Below are 21,310 nucleotides of genomic sequence, written 5' to 3' on the forward strand. Positions count from 1 at the left end.
AGGAAAAGGGGGGAAGGAAGGAAAGAAAAGAAAAAAGGAAAGAGAAGGAAAGAAGCAAAAAAGAAGGAAAGCAGGAAAAAATAAAGAAGGAGCAACTGAGGAAGGGGAGCCAAACGGAAGGAAAGCATGGGAGGAAGGAAAGAATGGAAGGTAGGAGAGAATGGAAGAAAGCATGTGAGAAAAGGAAAAAAGGACCGAAAAAAGAAAGCTAGAAAGAATTACAGAGAAAGCAATAAGGAAAGTGAAAGATAGAAGGAAGAAAGAAGGAAAAAGAAAGAATGACAGAAAAAAGTAAGAAGGAAAGAAAGAAGAATGAAAAGGAATGAAGAAGTAAAGAAAGAAGTTAGTAGACAATGAAACAATGAAACAAGGAAAAGGGAAAAAAAGAAGGAGGCTAGAGAGAAAGAAGGGAAGAAAAAGGAAAGAATGATAGAAAGAAGGAATTAGAGATAGGGTTGCAAAGAAAGAGCACCCTCATAAGCTTATGTTCAGAGTACATGTGACCTGCTGGTACGGTGTGAAAAAAGGATTAGTTAGATAAAGTAATTTACAACAGCAATAGCAGGAGCCAAGAACGGATCAGGTTGGACTGTGTTCTCTGCTCTCATATGGTAAAATTCCCCCAGCTATCACATCAGGCTCTACAAACAAAGATACCTCCAAAGTAATAATAAGGTAAAAACAAAAACACTTCCACTGAAGGGAACTACCTCATGTGCAGATGTGCTTCTTAAAAAAGGGCTACATGCAGTCAGTCACTGTGAATGGTTGAAGTAGGCTGACCCACTGCCCCATTCTGTATGTTCTGGTGGGCCGGAAGTAAAATATGAATTACATATGGATAGACCAATGGATGAACAGACGTGTTTGAAAGCACCTTTATGTAAGTATATTATACATATTATTTTGGTAAATCAAAGGGTCTCGATTAACGCCAGACCTAAAAAGGCCTGTGTAGCCAGAGATTTTCAATGTGGGAACCTAAGCCATACATATCGTCCAGAAACTCTCCCTACTTAATATTCTACCCTGGCTGAGAAACTGATGCATCCTTCACAACTCCTCTCCCACCCCACCCGGGAAGTGCAAGAACCGAGCTCTTGCGAACAGAAGGCCACAATCACTGGCTGATCTCACCTTTTGTACTCCACGCAAAATGGTCAACTGCTAGGTAGTTTACCAGTGCCAGAGTGTAGACTGTGGCATATATTACAGCCCCTATAAAGCTGGAATGACTGGGGAAGAGTGAGTGCGTGAGAGTTAGTGTGTGAGAGTGAGTGTGTGAGAGTGAGTGAGTGTGTGAGAGTGAGTGAGTGTGTGAGAGTGAGTGAGAGTGAGTGAGTGTGTGAGAGTGAGTGAGTGTGTGAGAGTGAGTGAGTGTGTGCGTTACCGACCCATCAGCCTTTTTAAATAGTCTTATCAGCCTCTGCCTACCATAATGAATAAATGAAACTTCTGAGATTTAACTTGGGTACCAGCATGGAGTCCCAGACTGTTTCACATAAGTTTGGGCCTGCAGGTAAGGTAGCTCAGCAAGTTTGGCACTTGTTGCTGAAATATGTATGCTTATGGCACATGTCACAGGGTAGAATCTTTGTAAGGGCCGGCTCGGTCTCCAACAGTAATACAATAAAAAAAAACTTTTCATTGGAACTTTATAAAAGTTGACCCTTATTTTATTTTAATTGAGGACACGTCTCAGAAGATGAGGTGTTAGAGTGATTTAAGTCTCTATTTTTATCCCATTTTTTCTTGACCTTGGCTTGGGGTTTACCTTGTTGAAACTGAAAAAAAGCGGATCTAAAGTAAATATGATCAACAGATTCAAATTGAATACTGAAGGTTAACAACTTTTAAAATTACGTTTAACAAACACCCTGGTTTTGTTCAATGTTGTGTAAGGACATTGTTATTGGCAGTGCCTAATTTGTGCCGGTGGTTTCTGGTGCTCGCCACTGGAATTTAATTGTGAACATCAACACTTATGACAGTCTGCGACATGGTGGTGCTGTTTGAGTAATTTAGAGATAAGCAGAACAACAGTTTTCCATTAGCTCAATCTACCAGAAAAACAATGAATACCTGCCTCTTAAGCCATTCTTATGGCTTTTGGGCCTGGAATAGTCTGAATTATCACACTTTTAGAAATGTGATGGTGTGATAGTTGTGCATGTACTGTTGTTGGCAGCACTGACAGGGGCATTGGATGCTGCAATCAGCAAAAGGCCTCCTGACGAGGGCCCTGGCACGTATTTATTTTTGCAAACCAGGCACTGAATATTGGGGAATAACAGGAAGGTGCACTAAAGGGTGTAACCCAATTGGAGGGTACGAATACCATGTAAAAGGTTGCTGGTGGAATACAAGTATTTTTGCAATGGAGTGCTCTACAAGGAGTGCATGTTAACTAAAAAAAATATGTTTGTATTTGTCTAGCACATTTCTGTGACGGACTCCATATACCATCATGCCTTCACAGTGCAGGTCTATGATGTGTTAACCAACAGGGTGTCCAAGTTGGTGAATGCAATGATATTGAATCAGGTTTCTGCCAGCATGGGCTCTCTCAGGTTGTTCACATTAATGTCACTGAGTTAATGTGATGGGCCACAGGAAATCTGAAGTTATTCGGAGGACTATGCATGTTGCATAGGGAACTGTAAAGGGGGCTTCAATGGCAGCGGTTAGATTTGTAGTGGAGTACTAAGCTGGACAGCATTGTCCATTCCAGAATCTGTGCAGATTGATTGTACCTCATGAATCTGGTAATTGTACATTTGAGTTAATTTCGATCCACATTAAGTTGTTTGTGTTGGATGGATCACGTCAATTTTGGTTTGATAGTTAGCTCATCAAAGTTTATATTGGTAGTACTTGAAGGGGTTAAGGTTCTTCAGGGATAAGCAGAGCACAACTCGCCGGCACCTTCAATCCAACAAACTCTTAATCAGGCAGCAACGCATTTAAGGGGAGAGGGTGTCGGCTAGAGCTGTCAACCTAGGAGCTGGGGTACTGGGTACGAGTCTCGGCAGGGACGCTCAACATCCTGTGATTCTGGGAAATCACGTAATCTCCCCGTGCCTAACAAAAATTAATGTGTTCATCAGTAAAGAAACGTGCTCATGTAAAGCGCTCCGATACCTGATATGTTCGAGTCTGGTTATTAGCACTGTCAATGCTTAATTTGTAAAAAAAGAAGTGCAGGTGCTGAAAATTTTGCCAAGGAGGCCACAGCTCACTTCTTCCTCCGGTGAGCCCCACTTTCAACACTATCACTGCCTCAGTCTCTATCTTCTAATCTTGATCTGTTGTCTGTCCCCTAAGTCTTTGCTCTAAGAGTCTATCCTCTCACCTCTCTAATTATTTTCTATCATCTTTGTCACACCCGGTGTGTTACCTTATTCCCTGCATTTCTGATTTGCCCTCTATTCATTCTACCCCTGCCCTTTTTCCTCTTCACTTTTATCCATGCTCTGCTCTCTCTCCCCTCGATCTTGGCTCTTTACTATCACTCTTCTAGCAGTGATTAGCTGTGTCTCCATTTTATCATTTGTCTGCTTTTTTCCTCTGTCCTGTCCTCTACATCCTTTCATTCTATCTTCTCTCTTCTTAATGCTCTCTTCTTCATATCATGGCTGCTTTCTCTTTGTATCTGATTTGCTCTCCTTTTCTTCTACTTAGCTCCGTCTTATCCCTCTCCTCTCCTGTTGTTTCTTTCTCCTCTTTACTCCTGCTCTCTCTCTCTCATCTATAACACTGCTACTGCCTGTAACCCCTGTCGTCAGCCTGTACATATCCCTGCTATTTTGAACTCTGAATTTTCCTGTTGTCTTTTGTGAGAAAGTGCCATCTTTCTTGCATGGTATGCCCCCACTTTTTGCTGAATTGCTGATGTGCTTTGACAGAGTGCCCTGGGTTCCTGCCAACCAGGTACCCAGGGGCATGTGTTCCTTCCCTAAAAACTGTGTTGAAACCTAAACCCAATTGCAATCCCTGGCCACATGTCAGTCCCTGGTAAATGGTACCCTAGGTACCAGGGCATTGTGACCAGAGAAGACCCCTAAGGGCTGCAGCACTTCTTGTGCCACCCTTAGGGGTCCTGTACCCTGACACACACACACACTGCCTTTGCAGGCTGAGTGTCTTGGTGCAGAACTAAACAGAGAGTCGACATGACACACATCCCTCTTTGCCATGCCCACAAACACATTGCCCTGGCATACATCAGTCACCCCTCTAGCTGGGTGAGTGGTGGGGGCACAGGTGCATGAGCCCTGTGCCCCTACAGTACCCAGGCCCATTCCTGGGCACTGTAAATGTAGTGATGCCATTTAGAGTATATGGTGCTAGGAGGTAGTCATTACGAACTCCACAGCACCATAATGGCTACACTTAAGACTGAGAAGTTTGGTATCAAACTTCTCAGCACATTAAACCCACACTGATTCCAGTGTGGGATTTAATGTAAAATGCACTACAGAGGGCATCTTAGAGAGGCCCCCTGAAACCTAACCCACTTCAAGTGTCCTGACTGCGTGGCTGCCGAGGCTGCCACCACCAGACGTGATTCTGGAACCCTGGATCGAGAGCTTGCTGCTCTCAGGGGCCTGAAATAATACACATCCTGGGACGAGGTGCCAAGCCTCCTCCCCCAGGATGGGCAGGGGAAGCTTCAAATGCATGCCATCTTTTGTGAGCTTCCCAAGGCCAATTGCTGTACTCAGCAACTGGCCCCCACTGGTTCTGACCCCCACTCTGGAGGGAAGACAGGCGGGAAACCCCAAGCAGGGCCGACCTAAGGCATGTGCAAGCTGTGCACCTGCACAGGGCCGCCAAACCCCAGGGGCCGCCACGCCAATATATATCCTTAGATACATATTTGCGTGGCGGCCCCTGGCAGGGATTTGGCGGCTTTGGCCCCCTACCTACACTCCCTGCTCAGGGCCTCCGTGAGCCTAGAGCCGGCCCTGCCCCAAGTGAGGAAAGGAGTGTGCCAGCTTGTGCCAACTCCACCCCTCAGGTCGGAGAAGCGAGGTGAAGCATAACTCCGGGCACCCGTCATCTTGAGGATGGGGAGCCCTGCCCAATCAGAGATGGGCTCCTGCCCCCCTCCCACAGGAGATGAGCAGGATAGAGGGTGTACTCAACCCAGGACAGGGACCCTTTGGTCCCTGCCCTTACCCTACCTGTAACACCCCTAAATTAAGTGTTTAGGGGGCACCCTGAACCTTCCTTCCTCAGATCCTGATTTGAAACAAGAAAGAAGAACAAGAATAATGAAGACCTGCTGTGCAGCTGCTAACAAGAGGACAACACCAACTGACTTGATCCTAGTCCTATAGGCCTGTTGATCCTTAGACCTGCTCCTGCTAAACCCCGGCTTCTCCTGCGGACAGCAACTTCAAAAACCCTGGAGGACCTGCCTGCCTTGCTCATCTAAAAGACTGGGACTCCCATGAGCAGTGTTTCTGCTCAAACAGCAACACCCCTGGTGCCAGGCAGGAACCGCGAATCCAGCACACTCTGCACCCGTCGAGCCCAGCCTGTGCCTGAGTGAACAAAGACCACAAGGACGTCCCCCCGGCGATTGTGACCACGAATCCAGTGCCCAAGGACCTTCCTCGATGACCCCGACGACGCCTGCAGCCTCACAACCAGGGACCCCTCCAACAGCGACCAGCAGAGGGTAAGATTTCCCAATGTCAAAAGACACCCCTGCACCCGGCGCCCCACGGCCCCCTGTGCCCAACTCCTGGGTGCCTACCTATCCACCAAGATCCCAACTTACCTCTCAAAGTGGTTGTGGCTCCTGAAGAATCTCCGTCTCCGAGCCTGCAGCCTTTGTTCAACTTCCAGATTTCTTATTGTATAGCATTGAGCGCCCGAAGGCTCAATAGCACCCTGCACCCAGCCGCCGGAGTGCCCCTGGGAGTGCAACCTCTGTCCTAATCTACTTCCCCATTTACCCTGAGCAAGTGACCAGGTGCCCAGCTCCCACAGCCGCGTGGCCTGCTTGCCAGCAGCCACCAACCAAAGGCCCCCTGCCTCCCATAGGATAACATTGGGTCTACTCTCTCTGCACCCAGCTGCCCCTCTGCCGCTGAGGGTGTAACAACTGTACCTAACTGACCGTGGGAGACCCCTGAGTCTATGCTTAGAACCTGAACTCTGCCAGTCAAGTACTTACACAAAAGACGATAACTCACTTTTCTTCCATAGGGTAACATTGACTGGTTTCACTTGGAAATCCTTCTAAGTGTGGAGTTTTGAAACTTTAAAATATTCATCTAAAATCGGCGAATCACGAAAATACTCACCTGTTATCAGGAGAGATCCCAGTGCAGGATCTTGGTGCCCAGCACTGACCCTGAAAAGTAATTATAACTATAATTACCATCCTGGGGTGCAGGGCACAGATTCTACAGGTGATGCCATGGCGCACAAAAGTTGTGTTGAGCCACAGCTGCATCGAGCACGTTGAGGATAGCAGCAATGCGGGGCTGCAGGATATGCTACTCTGGCTACACAGCAATTTTAAAGTCCACACTTACTTTTGTTTATTCTTCCTCAAGAGCCCTCAATTCCAAGTTCCAAATGCGCTCTTGCAGCTTCCTTGCCACAACTCCGTCATGAGCCCGCCCCCATCTACAATTATCCAATGGGAGGCTTAGGCTCAGGCAGTGGCAGGGTGCAGCAGACTCGGGGAATAGAATGCAAGACATATTTTGTTGATGACTTCTTGGATTAGTGATCGGCGTGATGACATCATCACTAACGTGGTGAAACACAATCATGCCTGCCTGGACAGGCGTATGCTGGCCTGTCAATGAACATTTACCAGCCAGTCACCATGCAATGGATGTTATTCTTTTTATTTTGAATTTGAACAATTAATATTGAGGCCACCACCTGCAGGGTCACAAATTGTAGCCCCGGCCCTGTGAAAGAAGTGCCGTTGCTGAGCACCTGAAAGCACCTGCTCAAATTAAGCACTGCACTGTATAAAAAAAAACTGAAAATATGAGCTCAGGCTGTGTGGGACTATTTTGGTTGTGATAAACTGCAGGTAAAGATTCATTGAAGCAACCAAGTTTTTTTTTTTAAATGAGCAATCAACGAATATTTAGTTTCACAGGCTTATCAACAGGACTTTTCAAAGGAAAAAGGGCACTAACAGCTGTGAACAGAAAAGAGTCAGATTCAACAGATGTGCTCTATGAATGAGGGGTTTGTTGGCAACATTCGTCCTAAAACCCCCCTGAAATGAACGGCCCCACCCTTTCCCATCTCACTCACCGGACCCGCCTCTCTTCCGCCATCCGGAGCTCCTCGTCGCGCTGCAGGACTTGGATAATCAGTTCTCGCTCCGTCTCGGAGAGGAAGGACAGGTTCACCGACTCGGTGCCCTGAGACATTGTGCTTTTAGACAGAGCCGTCCTCTTGGAAGAAACTTAAGTCCCTCTGTCACTCCAAGCGCTGAAAAACAAGAACACTTTATTAAACACAAACGGCGAACAGGAAGCAGTGCTTGCCATCATTATCACATCTACGAATATCTGCATCCTTCCCCCCCAAATCAAAGGGGCTGAACCGTTTAAATGCTGATCAGGCGAGAACAACGAAAATGTGACAGTTTAACAGGAGGCACGTGAGGGATTTACGACGTAAACTTAGCCATCAGGAAACATATTTTTCCAACCGGTGTACTGAATGCATCATGTAAACTTGTTTATATTGAGAAGGAGCACAGCCTTGTACCGCTGAAGAAAAAAAACATTACTTCGAAATACTGCGCTGGGAGACAGAATTCTGCTGCTATAAACCAAATCATCAGAATTCTTGTGCTAAAAATAAAATACCATTAGTACCGTGGCCAAAATGTGCCATGGCGCTGTCAGCATAACATAATTCAACTTCTTGGCCTATGATGCTTAGGTGTATTTCAAGCAGATCCGTCAAAGAGGTCTACATTTCTTCGCCATTAAAAACGCCTTTTCCAATGGACTAACTAATCCAGCCGCAATAGAGTTACTATTAAAATATTTCGGAATGTATTTTGGAAAATATATTTGAATATGCTCCCGTACCTTTGTGATTACCAACATGAAAACGTTGTACCTGTAATGATGTGGGGGCCCTAGGCCCGCATTGCCAAGAATGACTGGACGCAGACACAGGTTAGGTGGTTAATCAACTGGCCCTGAGCACGTGCGCTCAGCCCCTTTTATTTGCAGGGTCATCTGACTGATGACGCCTATGGTGGGTGGGTGTTCAGTGTGTGACAAACATGCTGAACACTAGAACGTATCTCTACGATACCACAGTACCTACTTTATTATCCCTTTGAACAAGTTAAAATTCAATATTTCAACCTTTAACATGTCATATACACACTCATATTGGCTGCAGGTTAGATTCACTGCCCACGGCACCTGCACCTCAAATATCACTTTATATAACTAAATTAATTTCATGCCCTAAAATAATACAATTTAAAAAAAACTGAAAGAAACCCAAGTGATTTCAATCAGAGTTTTTGCCTTTGTCAACAATTTATCCTTCACATTTAACTTTTAGAACGGGCCGGATGAAACAACACGTCCTTTACCAACTTACCACCATTTTACTCTCAGTCAAAACACCTACACCCGACATCAGAAATGACAGAAACTTGGCCAACACCACAGGGTGCGCTGCTAAAAACGAAATAGTACACCAGACACAGAGCCTCCCATAACACAAAATCAAAGTCCACCCTATGTCTATAAATTACAGATGCAAAAGTAAAATCAAGGAACAGCGTAGTGTTAATAAACAAATTTGGTACTCTGAAATATGTAAACCCCACCCGTCTGTACCCACAGCTCATACCCCACGCATACAACAATACAGAAATACACCCAACAGAACAACAAGGCCCTGTTTACAAAGGTGACGGTTTCTGGAGTGGGGATACCAGTTGGCCAGAATCCTAATTTCCAGACGGTATTCCTGCACCAAATTTGGTGAATAATTGCTTTCCGTCAGGAACGGGGAAAACCACACAAACCCAGGCGTACCAGGACCTGGCCCCTGACAGTGCCGAAAACGCAGAGTTGCGTCGCGTCACATTTGCTTAAGCCCGGGTCTGTGAGGAGTCTTGTCAAGGAATCCATGCAGTGCTGTGCCATGAGCTTTTATTCGTAGGTGTATAGAGTAGACACCACGCATTAAGGACGTATTATTGCATGTATATTCTATTGAGAAAAACGACTCAGTCTTTTAATGCCTACTGATTTGTGAATGTGGAATTGGGACGCTGGGATGTCGGGGTAACTGTATTTAAAGGCCAGGGAAGCCTGGACACGATATTGCTGAACTGCCTTGAAAAAGTTTTGTGATTAAGACGAAACAAGTCAGTGGCTTAATGAAACTTTAGGGAGCCCTCCTGCAAGGTGCGTCGAGGGGTGCTTCCGGACACAATCGGGAGCTCTCCGGCAGAAGTACAGTCCTGAGGGGGCCCCAGCACTGCAGGGGCTACGGTGGCCCAAGTTAAGCCCCTGAAACACGTGTCGGCTGATGGATGCTGGACTAAAACAATAAATCAACAGTGGAAACAAGGAACAATTTGGACTCTTAGACTTATTTCTGTCATGAGAAGAGAGAACTCTAACTTTGGATCTCTGTTCTAAATTGGACATATTGCAGACAACTATATTCACGTTGCTATTATACTGATGACTTAATGGTCTTTTATTTTACTCAAGAGAGTGCTGTAAAAAGGTTCTAATATGTATACCAGGACATTTGCAGGCTCTTTTCCCTAATTCGGGGAAAAAAGTACTCATATTTAACCATCTGCTCAGAGAAGGTGCAAAGTGGTAGCAAGAGGGTGGGTGAAAGTTACAGGGATGAAGTGGGAGATGGGAGTAGACAGGGCAAGCTTGAGCCTGTCCAGATGAACCACAGTCTACTGCCACCATGCTGAATGCGTTAGGTTGGGGGCTAGGCTTTTGCTGCCCATCTAGCGTGTCTGGGCCTGGAATTATCAGTTCCTGACTTTTCAGACCTGATAATTCCAGGCCCAGAGACATTTGGAATTGCATGACATGGAGCTGCATCTGGAGTAATAATTCTTAGTGAAATTATGCCCCATATAATTTGGGCCCAAGAGGCTGTCAACTCTTCACATACAGTTAAGGGACTTAATTTCTTTGCCAAATCTGAAGTGGTGAAGATGAAATTTACTGATACAAAGATTGTAAAAAGGCAGAACTCTTGCAAACCATTTTCAACACAGCGTAATAAACATGATAAACACATTTAGAAAAGAAATTAATAATCAAAAACTCAGTACAAAATAACGAACAATATACCAAAAAAATACACACCTGTTTCACAACCAAACGTAGCTTACTGTGGGAGCCAAACCCCAATAATCTACTGAACCCCAAAATCAAATATACACCAAATTTTACCTCAGACGGTTCAGCCACACAATTCTTCTAATTAATCTGGCACCAAGAATCTACTCTCCCTAGCAACACCCCAAGCTCAGCAGAGCAAATTCATAATTATAAACTGTGGAAATACTTCAAAATGATAAGGTACACAATGGAAAGTTTCATTTTCAATACATGCTTTCTATTACTTCAATCTATTGACATCATTGTGCTCCATGTTCCGTGGAAATTCTGGGGAGAAATGGCTTGCAGTGGGCTGCTGATTTGGAGGGGGAAATGAGCAGGAGCAAGATGAGCAGCACACAAGAAAGTGCATACATTTTAATTAAATGTGTCTCGTATTAAAATGTTTCTCTCATACAAACTATATACCTTGAGGAATTATCTACATCCAAATTAGTTCCACACTTTATCACGGTCACATATGTGATCCGAGTGATCAATCACAAAATTAAGAAATACAGTGACGGACGTTTTCCAAAATACAAATGTTTTTACTTCAGTTATATTCAGTTGATTACATTCATGTTATACTAATTATTTAAATAATCCACATTCTATGTACCAGACGTATATACATATAATTAATAGCAACACTGGCACTACCAAACAGTCCCTTCAACTGCACTCTATCAAGGGAATGATAGAAGTGCAGTCACACCTTTTACCAAAAACAGAGTAGAAAGCATCTTACATTCCAATAAGTCAATCATTGAAATGTTCACCTAAATGGGATATAACAAAGATCAATTTGTAATGTTTCAAGTTAATAAGGGTGTGATGTCGATGTTTTCGTCTTCAATGCCCCAATGGGTCCGCAAGACCATCCTCAGGACTCAGTATTGCAGAAAAATACATCCTGTAAATACTTGCTTCCTTCTTACTCTACTTCAAGACAAATGGCAACAATTTGTGTATTACGTACCGACTCCAAATTAATTTGAGTTGTCTCCTTTATAGTCCCTGTAAACCCGTCCGACAAAGATGCCCGATCAGAGCAGGCTGTTATTAACATGTGGCATAACTATACTGCATTATTAGAAGTGTGATGGATAATCGTAACATTTCAAGTGCAAAATTATTAGTACATAGAACACCACCGCCAATATTACCGAACCATTCTCCTATCTTACCAAAGCAACTCCCTAGCTCTCTTACCCAGGATCCTACACTATCCCATAATCCTGAGTCCGGTGATGTGTCCTAATGTGATGAGTCAAATTAGTTACATTGGTAATAAAAGAATCACTCCACTACAATCGGGTATGTATATACAACACTTTCTTGCTTTAATTATTTTACAAACTCTGCTTTCTTTTGCCAAGATAATATCAAATTGCTACAAAGGCATAGTCATTGTTCAAATTGCTAGCCTCTCCTCATTTACAAATTTAAAATACCCGGCTGTATCTATGGCAAGACTAGCTATTATTGTAGACAATTGTCTAATTTTCACATCATTCATGACAACGCCCATTGTAGGAATCATTACTCCTAAAATATCTAAAACCACTTGTACAAAACGTCGTCTTACTCTTTTCATGTCATGTTCTTTTTCTAATTCATCTATATAATGAATAATTATAGGAAAAACTAAAGCCAGAAAACACAAACCCACCTAATTTCTTGGTAGGTTAAAATAAGCAGTCCTTCCAAAAACATAATGAATTCCCATGATAATAGGTTGTCCTCCAGACAATAGATCTCCACTTACTTCATAAAATTTGTCACATAAACTCGCGTACAAATTCTCCTTTCCATTTCTGTCTAAGATTTTGCTTTACAATACACATCTCACTTTTTCTATCCTGTTCCACTTTCAAAATAAGATGCAAACCCGCAAGCCTAAATTATTATTCTTTTTTTAATTTCTTCCAAAGCAATCTTTTTCTCCTCTAAATTTCTCTAAATATCAGCTCTTCTAAATTTGTAACTAATTTCACTCCCACTCTTTGTATTCCCTAACAAAATCCTGCTCCTCGTTACTTAAACATAAACCTTTATTCAAGTTAGCAGTATGTCTGATTATTAGTGCAATCGCCATCAAATATTCACCATATTCAATTATTTTATCACTGTCATCAATAAATACATTCTCTAAAGACACCTTAAAAGCAGTCAAATAAGGAGAAAGGAATTCCTGGTCATTAAAAATAGCCACAAAGATATTACAAAACAGTGTGTATGAAATTGTACGTACGTTGAACCATCTCCAGCTGAAGTGGGAAGGTAAGTACATACGTAAAATGTATTGCTTTTTATTATAACTTACACACTCCCTATTCATTTTAGTGTACACATTATCTTTAAAATCACTAGCTAAATGATCTTCATGTATCGGTATTGTTTGTCTACATTCTTGATAATTAGTTTGAATTTCAGCATTATTAGTCACATAACTTGAAACATTTCCCACCGTAATTAGTAAGCACATCAACTTGACAACTAATACTAAGAAGATTGTAATCAGCAGAGTCATTTCTACAATTTTACAGCATCTGCTGCATCCCAAAAGTTTTTTGTGGCAAAAAAAATCCAAAATTAAACCAAATGTTTATTTAAAACAATAATGAACAAAATCAAGACAATCAGCATTTCAGTCTCTGTAAAGTTTGCAACTCAAGCAGCAATACATTTCTAGACCAGTCTTAGTCAAACATCTCTTTTCCTTTTTTTAGGAATCTTCTTCATCAATACTGGCTAAATAGAGTCTTAGTTTCACTTTTCAAGGTGGTTCTTCAGTTTCAGTTTCTGTGTCTGAACCACTTTCAAAACAATATTGACTTTTGCTTATTCAGAAGTAATCTTGCTCTCTTTCCTCTGCTTTTTCTTCATAAGATAATGTAGCTATAAACACCTATTCAGGAGATGCATATTTTCGATTTGATTTGGAATTCTCCTTCTAGTAAGACCAACTCTCACCAATTTCTGGGTTATATTGTCTCTCAAAGTCTCTCAAGACTCTTTCTGGCTCGGTGTTTTCTTTTATAGTTTCTCTTTCTTGGAGTTTCTTCTGTTTTCTCTTTTTCTACTGCAGTTTTCCCATTTTGATCTTCTGTTTGTCTTTGGCTTGTGGCCAATCCTAAACTTTGATTTAAACTCGAGTTTGTTCTCTGATCAAATCTGTCTCCGTCTGCTTTCTCCACAGTGAATCTTTTCCTTTGTCTTTTTTCCTTTCACTTTCAACTGCAACCTGCCATTTCTTTGAACAGAGACTACTTCGTCTTGCTGCCACTCGTGCTTTGTCTTTTTTTGCAAGGTAGTGTTCATCCTGATCACTCTAACTGGAATTTAGGAAATTAAGGTTCTTCATCTGAACTTTCACTCACCTGAATTTTTGGTTCATTTTTTTGCTATTGCTTTTCAATTTGACTTCAGCAGTTTGAGAAGTCTTCATCCCCTCCTCTGGATTTATGCTGCGAACCTAAGCTTGCTTAGAAAACTGTGTGCTTTGATCATTTACCTTATCCACTGCTTCAGCAACTCTCACTCTGTGTGAGCAGCGTGGAGTGATGCATGCCCTGTCTGTATGATGTGAAAATAAATGAAGTGGCAGTAACATCCTGCCCACTTCGACCACTGGTGCACACGGGATGGCTGCTGCTGAAATGCAACGCATGTACTCACCCATAATATGCAAACACAGCTCCCCGCGTACGTGAATCAGAATTTGGACTTTGTTTACGTTTCCCTAACTCTGGCGTTGAAAGCGGCTCCTAGCAACCGAAATCAGGTCAAAGAGGAACAAATGTTTTTAATTGCATTGAGCAGTTGAACTGTGTGGACTGGAGTATTTTGCTCGAACGTGATCTATTGCACAGTAGTAAACAGTGCAAATGATATGCATACATCTCATGCAGCAGGTGTAGAGGTATAAGAGAGACAGTTGATCATCTTTTAGCCGGTTGCTAGCATGTATTGCATTATTATTGTAAGTAAAACATTTGTTTGCGAGTGGTGTATTTCTACTGACATTTAACGTATCTGTTGCTGACGATTCAAAAGATTTGTAAATATTACAGATCCATATCTACTGATTATAATAATTTTTTTAAAAGTATGTGTTAAACAGTACATTCTGGTCTCATGTTTGGCACTTGAACATTAGCCCCACTGCACACAGGAAATGGTATCTCTAATGCATCCATTAACTCCACGTCCCTAGTCCTTGACCCAGTCACCAATACACGCAGCTCGCCAACAGATGGCAACGTTGTATCAGAGCAGCAACTGTGCCGTTTAGTTCCACTATAGTTTGTGTGCCACTACACGTTCTTTTTCTGAAGAGTACGTCATACACATGTAGGCGACTGCTCGGAGGCTGCCCTATTAGCATCAGAGTCCCCCAGGTATTTTATTAAATACAGATGAGCGCCAGCATCGAGGGGCGAGACACTCCAGGAAAGCCCTATGCTTAAAAGGCATCAATAACACTTGGTGGGTTGATTTCCTGTTATCTACGTGTAAACAAATGGTCTGTGTTAGAAATTCAGCAGGGATAACACATCTTTCAGCTGCTGGAGGATAATAGGGTTCTAGAATTCAGTAAAGTGCAAAGCCCTGGAAAGGCTTCTCCATTACTAACTCATGTCTGGTTACAGCTGCCGGCTATCGCCCTCTGAGACTGCTTTGAGGAGCAAAAGTTTGATTTCCGTGGGTAAAATCTCGTTGACCTGGGAGCTGGATTGTGCATTGTGGGAATCTCGGCAATTTTATTAGGTAACGAAAACCTCTTTGTTAGAAATGGGGGGGTTCTAGTTGGCAGTGGCTTGCACCCTAACCAAGTAGAGAACCTTATTCTAGTCAGGGTAAGGGAATTACACAGCTATAATAACCCCAGCTCACCCCCTTAGTAGCTTGGCACAAGTAGTCAGGCTGATCTCAGAGGCAATGTGTAAAGCGTTTGTACCTACAAATACAGTAACACAGTGAAAACACTACAAATGGACACCACACCAGTATAGAAAAATTACCAATATTTATCTGAATGAAACGTGACCAAAACGACAAAAATCCAACACACACAGGTAACCATATGAATTTTGCAAAAATAAATAAAAAATATAGTTCCCTGAAGTCAATAGCGCCTACCGGGGCTATCGCATAGTCATGAAATACAAATCCAACAGTGCAGTCCGAACTCAATGAAGTTGAGGGGCGGCTACGGCGTCAGGATGGACCCACAAACAGTACCTGGGAGTTGAAGAGGCCTCAGGGACTTTAAGATGCAGCAGTGAGGCGTCACGGAAGTCTGTGCTGCAAGTTGGTGCAGAAGTCCGGGAGTTCTTGTAGTCACACATGTTGCAGATCGAACTCTGTGAGATCGAATTCAGTAGTGTTGAACATCGGCAGTGCCGGGGCTGCAGTGTGTCATGCACTTCACAATGCATTGTCCATGGCTTTGGTGCAGGCAGAGGAGTGGTGTAGGATTCGATGGTGCGGTCACTGGCAGCCGGGGCTATGGTGTCATCGGGTGCTGTGCAGTGAGGTGGGGACCACGGGTGCAGTGCGAGCAGTGGAGCTGGATTGTGGCACTTAGGCATCACCGTCAGTGAAACCAACAATGCGGTTAAAGTCGGTGCAATGAGGCTGTGCTCACGACTACAGTGCATTCATCGGCGATGTCAGCGAGCAGAATAGTCATCCGTGAGACTAGGACTTCAGTGTCGTTGCGGTTGGTGACTATGGCGTCGGTGCAGGCAGCGGTGTCAGTGACTGTGTTGGAGATGCTTTTCTTGCAGTTTACAGCTCAGCAGACACCCCCAAGGGCCCAGGACAGGAATTGGCAAAACTTGGCAGACCAGAACTCCCTGCAGTGGAATTTAGGTACTGTAGATGAAATATTCGATGGCCCTGAGACTTCCAACAGGAGGCAAGAACACACAAGTGCTTGGAGAAACTTGAGAAGCAGATTTCAGAAAGCAAAGCCTAGTTCTTTCACGGCTCACAGACGGAAGCAGCAACTGCAGGCCAAACCCACAAAGCAACACAGCAAAGGAGCAGTACTCCTCCTGACAGCTCTTCTTCTTGGCAGACTCCTCAGTCCAGAAGTTTCTAAAAATGTGGTGCTACAGGCCCAAAACTTACATTCCCTTTTTGGTCTTTGAAGTAAGCATACTTCAAAGGATAGTCTTTGTAGTGCACAGATCCTGCCTTGCACTGTCCTGGCTTCAGAAACACTACAGGGGGGTGGTGAAGGTATTATGAGAGGACAGATAATCCTTTCAAGGTGTCAGGGACAACTGCTCTCACTACCTTAGCTCAGGAAGGCCCATCAGGTCCCTTTGTGTGAATGTCTAGAATGAATTAACCAACTGTCAGTCTAAGCCAGAGGTTGATTCCACAGGCAGGCAGAGGCACAGGAGAGTAAAGCAAGAAAATGCCCACTTTCTAAATTAAACACACAATTTAAAAAACACCTTTATTAAAAGATGTACTTTTAAATCCTGAGCTCAGGGAGTCCAAACTCCAAATCTCTATCCCTTCCCACTTGTAAGATGTTACAAGGCAGCTCAAATGATAACCTATGGAAGTGATAGTCCTTGCAATAGTGAAAAACGAAATTGGCAGTATTTCAATATCAGGACATGTAAAACACACCAGTACATGTCTTACCTTTCACATATACTGCACTCTGCCCATGAGGATACCCTGGGCCTACCTTAAAGGGTGACTTGTATGTAGTAAAAGGGTAGGTTTGGGCCTGGCAAGTGGGTGCACTTGCCAGGTTGACATGGCAGTTTAAAACGGCACGTCCAGACACTGCAGTGGCAGGCCCAAGACATGCTTACAGAACTACTCATGTGGGGGGCACAAATAGTGCTGCAAGCCTACTAGAAGCATTTAATTTACAGGCCCGGGGCACACGCAGTGCAATTTACTTTATTTTCAAATATGCCGATCAGGGTTAACCAATCATAATCATAATCTACAAAGAGAGCACTTGCCCTTTATCACTGATCAGCAGGGGTAAAGTGTTAAAAAACAGCTAAATGAATTCCAGCATACAGTAAAAAAATGGAGGTCAGAACCAAAAAGTCAGGGGAAAAACACACCAAGATAGTCTGGTCTCACATATGTACCCCAAGCTGAAAATGAGGAGAACTACCCAACCTCATGGGCGTTTTCTTTACTAAGGCAGAAGAACCTGGACAGACCATCAGTATTGGAGTGTTCTGTGCCAGGGTGGTGTTCCACCGTAAAGTCTATTACCTGTAGGGAGACAGACCACCTCAACAGGTTGTGGGTCTCACCCATCATCTGCATTAACAATTTGAGGGGCCTGTGGTCGGTCTGAACTGAGTCCCAAAAAAGTAGGGTCTTAGTTTCTTCAGGGCCCAGACCACAGCAAAAGCTTCCCTTTCAATTGCACTCTACCTCTGCTCCCTGGGAAAGCTACAGGTTGATCTAGGCCCTCTTCGTTTAGCTGTGAAAGGACTGCGTCCACACCATGCTATGAGGCATCAGTCTGCACAACACACAGTTCTGGAGTGGCAGTGGACGCAGCAGCTTTGGGAACCAAGACCACCGTACTGGACCAAGGACTGCTGGAAGGCCCAATTACCCATAGAGCTAACATCTTGGACACCTCCTCATTGATGGAAGCCTTCACCCTGTCTGCCAACCTGTAAATCAAATGCTTCAAGGTGGACTGTGCCCAGTGTCAATATTCGCCTGGGATGAGTGAGAACAGGGTGGCAAACTGCCCCAGCAACTGGCAACTGTCACCCTGCTGCCCCAGGGTCAGTGTAGGAAGAGATGACCACGCCTTCCAATGACCCATCTGGCTCCTTGGCAGACAGGAGGTCAGAAAGATGATCACTCTCCTCTTCCACCACGTCATCAGTAGACAAAAGCATTGTTAACTTCGATCTCTCAAAGTGGGGTTTGAGGCAGTTATTGTGCAGGACCCGCAAGGGGTTCCTAGGAGTCGGCAAGTCCACCAGGTAAGTGAAATCACGCTTGGGCTCCTTCACCTCTTAGGTGCCAGACTACTTGTCTTGTAGGGCTCTGGTGGCTCAATCACCCACATTTTCTGTCCAGGCTGAAACTCAACCAGAGTGGTATTCTGGTCATACCAGAGTTTCATACCCTCCTGGTTTGTTTCCGGGATCACCTGAGTGAGTTTCCTGAAGTGTGCTTTTTGGCTTTGGAAGGCCAGCATGTAGCTCAATACATCCTGGGGGGGTTCCTGTGAGTCTCCCCCAAGCCCTCATTGACCAAATTCAGAGGACCTCTACAGGGTGCCCGTACAACAATTAAAAGAAGCTAAAGCCAACCCCTTTCTCCGGTATCTCCATGTATGCATAGAGAAGGCATGACATTTGGATGTATAATATGTAACAAAAGGGACCCCCTGATGCTGCTAGATAGTTCCTAGGTCAGGGCACAAATATTATATAAATAACTTATCCTAGGCAACTAGTAGGTCCTGTATAGATAACAGGTACTATAGAACAATTTTTGTAGCTTAGCTAAAGATCATCTAATGTAGTGCACATTAAATACATATATTAACAATAGAGAACAAAATGATATTCATGATTCATTTATTAAAAATACAAAAATTATTCAGTCACAGTACTAACATAATTAAAAAGATTTTTTTTTTAATTCCATATAACAATATTCCAAATAACAATCATGTCAATTTATACACATAGTTATAATCAAAAAAAATGTTTTTCCCAATACAAAGAATAAAACAAGTGGTGTTAATAATTTGTCTCTACGCGCGTTTCGGCGTATTCACGCCTTCTTCTGGAGTACCACTCGATATTTCTAAAAAAGAATAAAACACATTTACATCTGTATTACAGGTATATGTTTACAATAGTTGTGCACTACATTTACAAACTAACGGCTACATTACTAAACAACATGAGGTTTTCATTTTACTTCCTATGCATAAATCAGAAGAAGTGTATGTATATTCAAGTTGCTATATATTTTGACTACCTATTTCCTACTTTTAGTTACTTTCATCAGTTTACTAACCTATTTGTCCTAGTTTAGTTTCATGGAATTCAGCGATTTTATAGGCGATCTTACTTAGAGGTCTCTAGCTTGCTATAGACTACCTATTTAGATGTTATATTTAATTTTTATTCTTTTTATTGGGATTTTTTTTTAATATAACTGTGTATAAATTGACATGATTGTTATTTGGAATATTGTTATATGGAATTTAAAAAAAGGACCTACTAGTTGCCTAGGATAAGTTATTTATATAATGACATTTGGATGTCCCACTTACGCCTCATGGGTTCTGACAGACCCTGAATCATGCCTTTCAGGGTACAGGTGACTCTCTCAACCAACCAATTACTTTGCGGGTGGTAAGGAGTGGTGAATTTGTAGTTCACCCCACACTTCTTACACATGGCCTTCATGTACAGTGACATGAAGTTGCTACCCTGGTCAGATTCCACCTCCTTGGGAAAACCCACATGAATAAAGATTCCAATGAGTGCCTGAGCTATGATGGGCCCCGCCACTGTCCTGAGAGGGATAACTTCCGGGTACCGGGTGGCATGGTCCACCAAGACCAGGATAAACCTGTAGTCCATGGATGTCTTGGGATCTGGAGGCCCCACAATGTCAATGTTCGCCCATTCAAAAGGGGTGCTCTCGACAGAGAATGGTTGGAGGGGAGCCTCACACTTCCCTCCACTATTGCCACTTGCCTGGGAAGTTTGACCAGACCTGCACAATGCATCAGACTGTCTTCATAGGTGGGGCCAGTAGAAGTAGGTGATAAGCCTGTCAAAAGTCTTGCCCAGTCCCAAATGTCCTGCCAAAGGAACGTCATGAGCCAGACCCAGTAGGAAAGTTCTGAAAGGCGGGGGTACAACCAGCACAAAGCTGCCCCAGGCTCAGCAACCTTAGGCTCACTATAGAGAAGACCATTCTACCAGTAAATCAGATGTGAACTGGCCTCTTTGCCAGCTACCTGGTCCTCAGACAGCTGCCTAAGACCCACAAGAGTTGGCTATGCCTTCTGCTTCGTGTAGAACTCTTCCCTGGTGGGACCCCCTTCTTGCTGCCAATGAGTCAGCTCAGACAAGTCTCCCAGTTCAGCGACCTCTTCCCCTGTAGGTACTGGGGTGTCCCCTACAGACTCAGCCTCCTTCGGGACCGTGGTAATTCAAGGAGCAGATTTTCAGTGCCCCCTGCCCTTCATCTTCTCTGCAGACACCTGGGCCACTGTATCAAGATCCAGGTCCTATTGATTAACACAGGCTGCCATGGACCGTGTGGTCATGCATGCCCACTCAGGCAATCCAAACATCACCAAGTGCGACCTGGACTCCACCTCCCTCCAGGCGGTATGTTCCAGGTCGTTCCCCAGCAGAAAATCCACTGGAATGGATAGGCTCTGAGCTACTCACAAGGAACCTGTGACCCATCCCCCCACCACACTCAAAGAAAACCTGAACCACTTTACAGAAGCGCTCACTGTTATCTACTGCCACAAACTGGTGAAGTACATCAGGGACTACTTGCTCTGCAGACACCAGGTGACACCAGATAGTAGTCACACTGGCTCCTGTGTCTCTCAAAGCCTCTGCCCTCTGTTCATGAGTGGTTACACACTGCCTGTGCTTTTTAGTATGGTCAGGCATCAGGCTTCTCTGGACCATCTCACTACCCCCTAGTGAGACAAGGGTCATCTCAACTGGGTCCACACACCTTCCTAGGACTAACTCTTCCCCAAGCATTTCACTAGCTATCACCTGTGACTGCCCTCAGAAGGATCCATGTCCCTATATATATACAAATCTGGATTTCAGTTAACTCCGCAACAACTGAATGGATCAAATCACAAAAAGGCACTTCCCTGGACCAACACCTAGCTTCCTGACAAA

The 21,310-nt window shown here is 43.8% G+C and overlaps 1 protein-coding gene across 3 annotated transcripts in view; it reads right to left on the minus strand.

The window, feature by feature from the left end:
• Positions 1-21,310, minus strand: part of SYTL4 (synaptotagmin like 4) — a 964,177-nt gene that overhangs the window by 633,972 nt on the left and 308,895 nt on the right. For 2 of the 3 annotated variants that reach the window (XM_078688458.1, XM_078688460.1), the window contains one exon: positions 7,297-7,476. In XM_078688458.1, the coding sequence (XP_078544584.1) occupies positions 7,297-7,415 (119 nt within the window). In that variant the 5' untranslated portion in view covers positions 7,416-7,476. Of the gene's footprint in view, positions 1-7,296; positions 7,477-8,118; positions 8,230-21,310 lie in introns of those variants that run through there. The other variant, XM_078688459.1, reaches the window with a different exon arrangement.

Source organism: Lissotriton helveticus, chromosome 4_1, assembly GCF_964261635.1.
Source record: "Lissotriton helveticus chromosome 4_1, aLisHel1.1, whole genome shotgun sequence".
Taxonomy (NCBI): domain Eukaryota; kingdom Metazoa; phylum Chordata; class Amphibia; order Caudata; family Salamandridae; genus Lissotriton; species Lissotriton helveticus.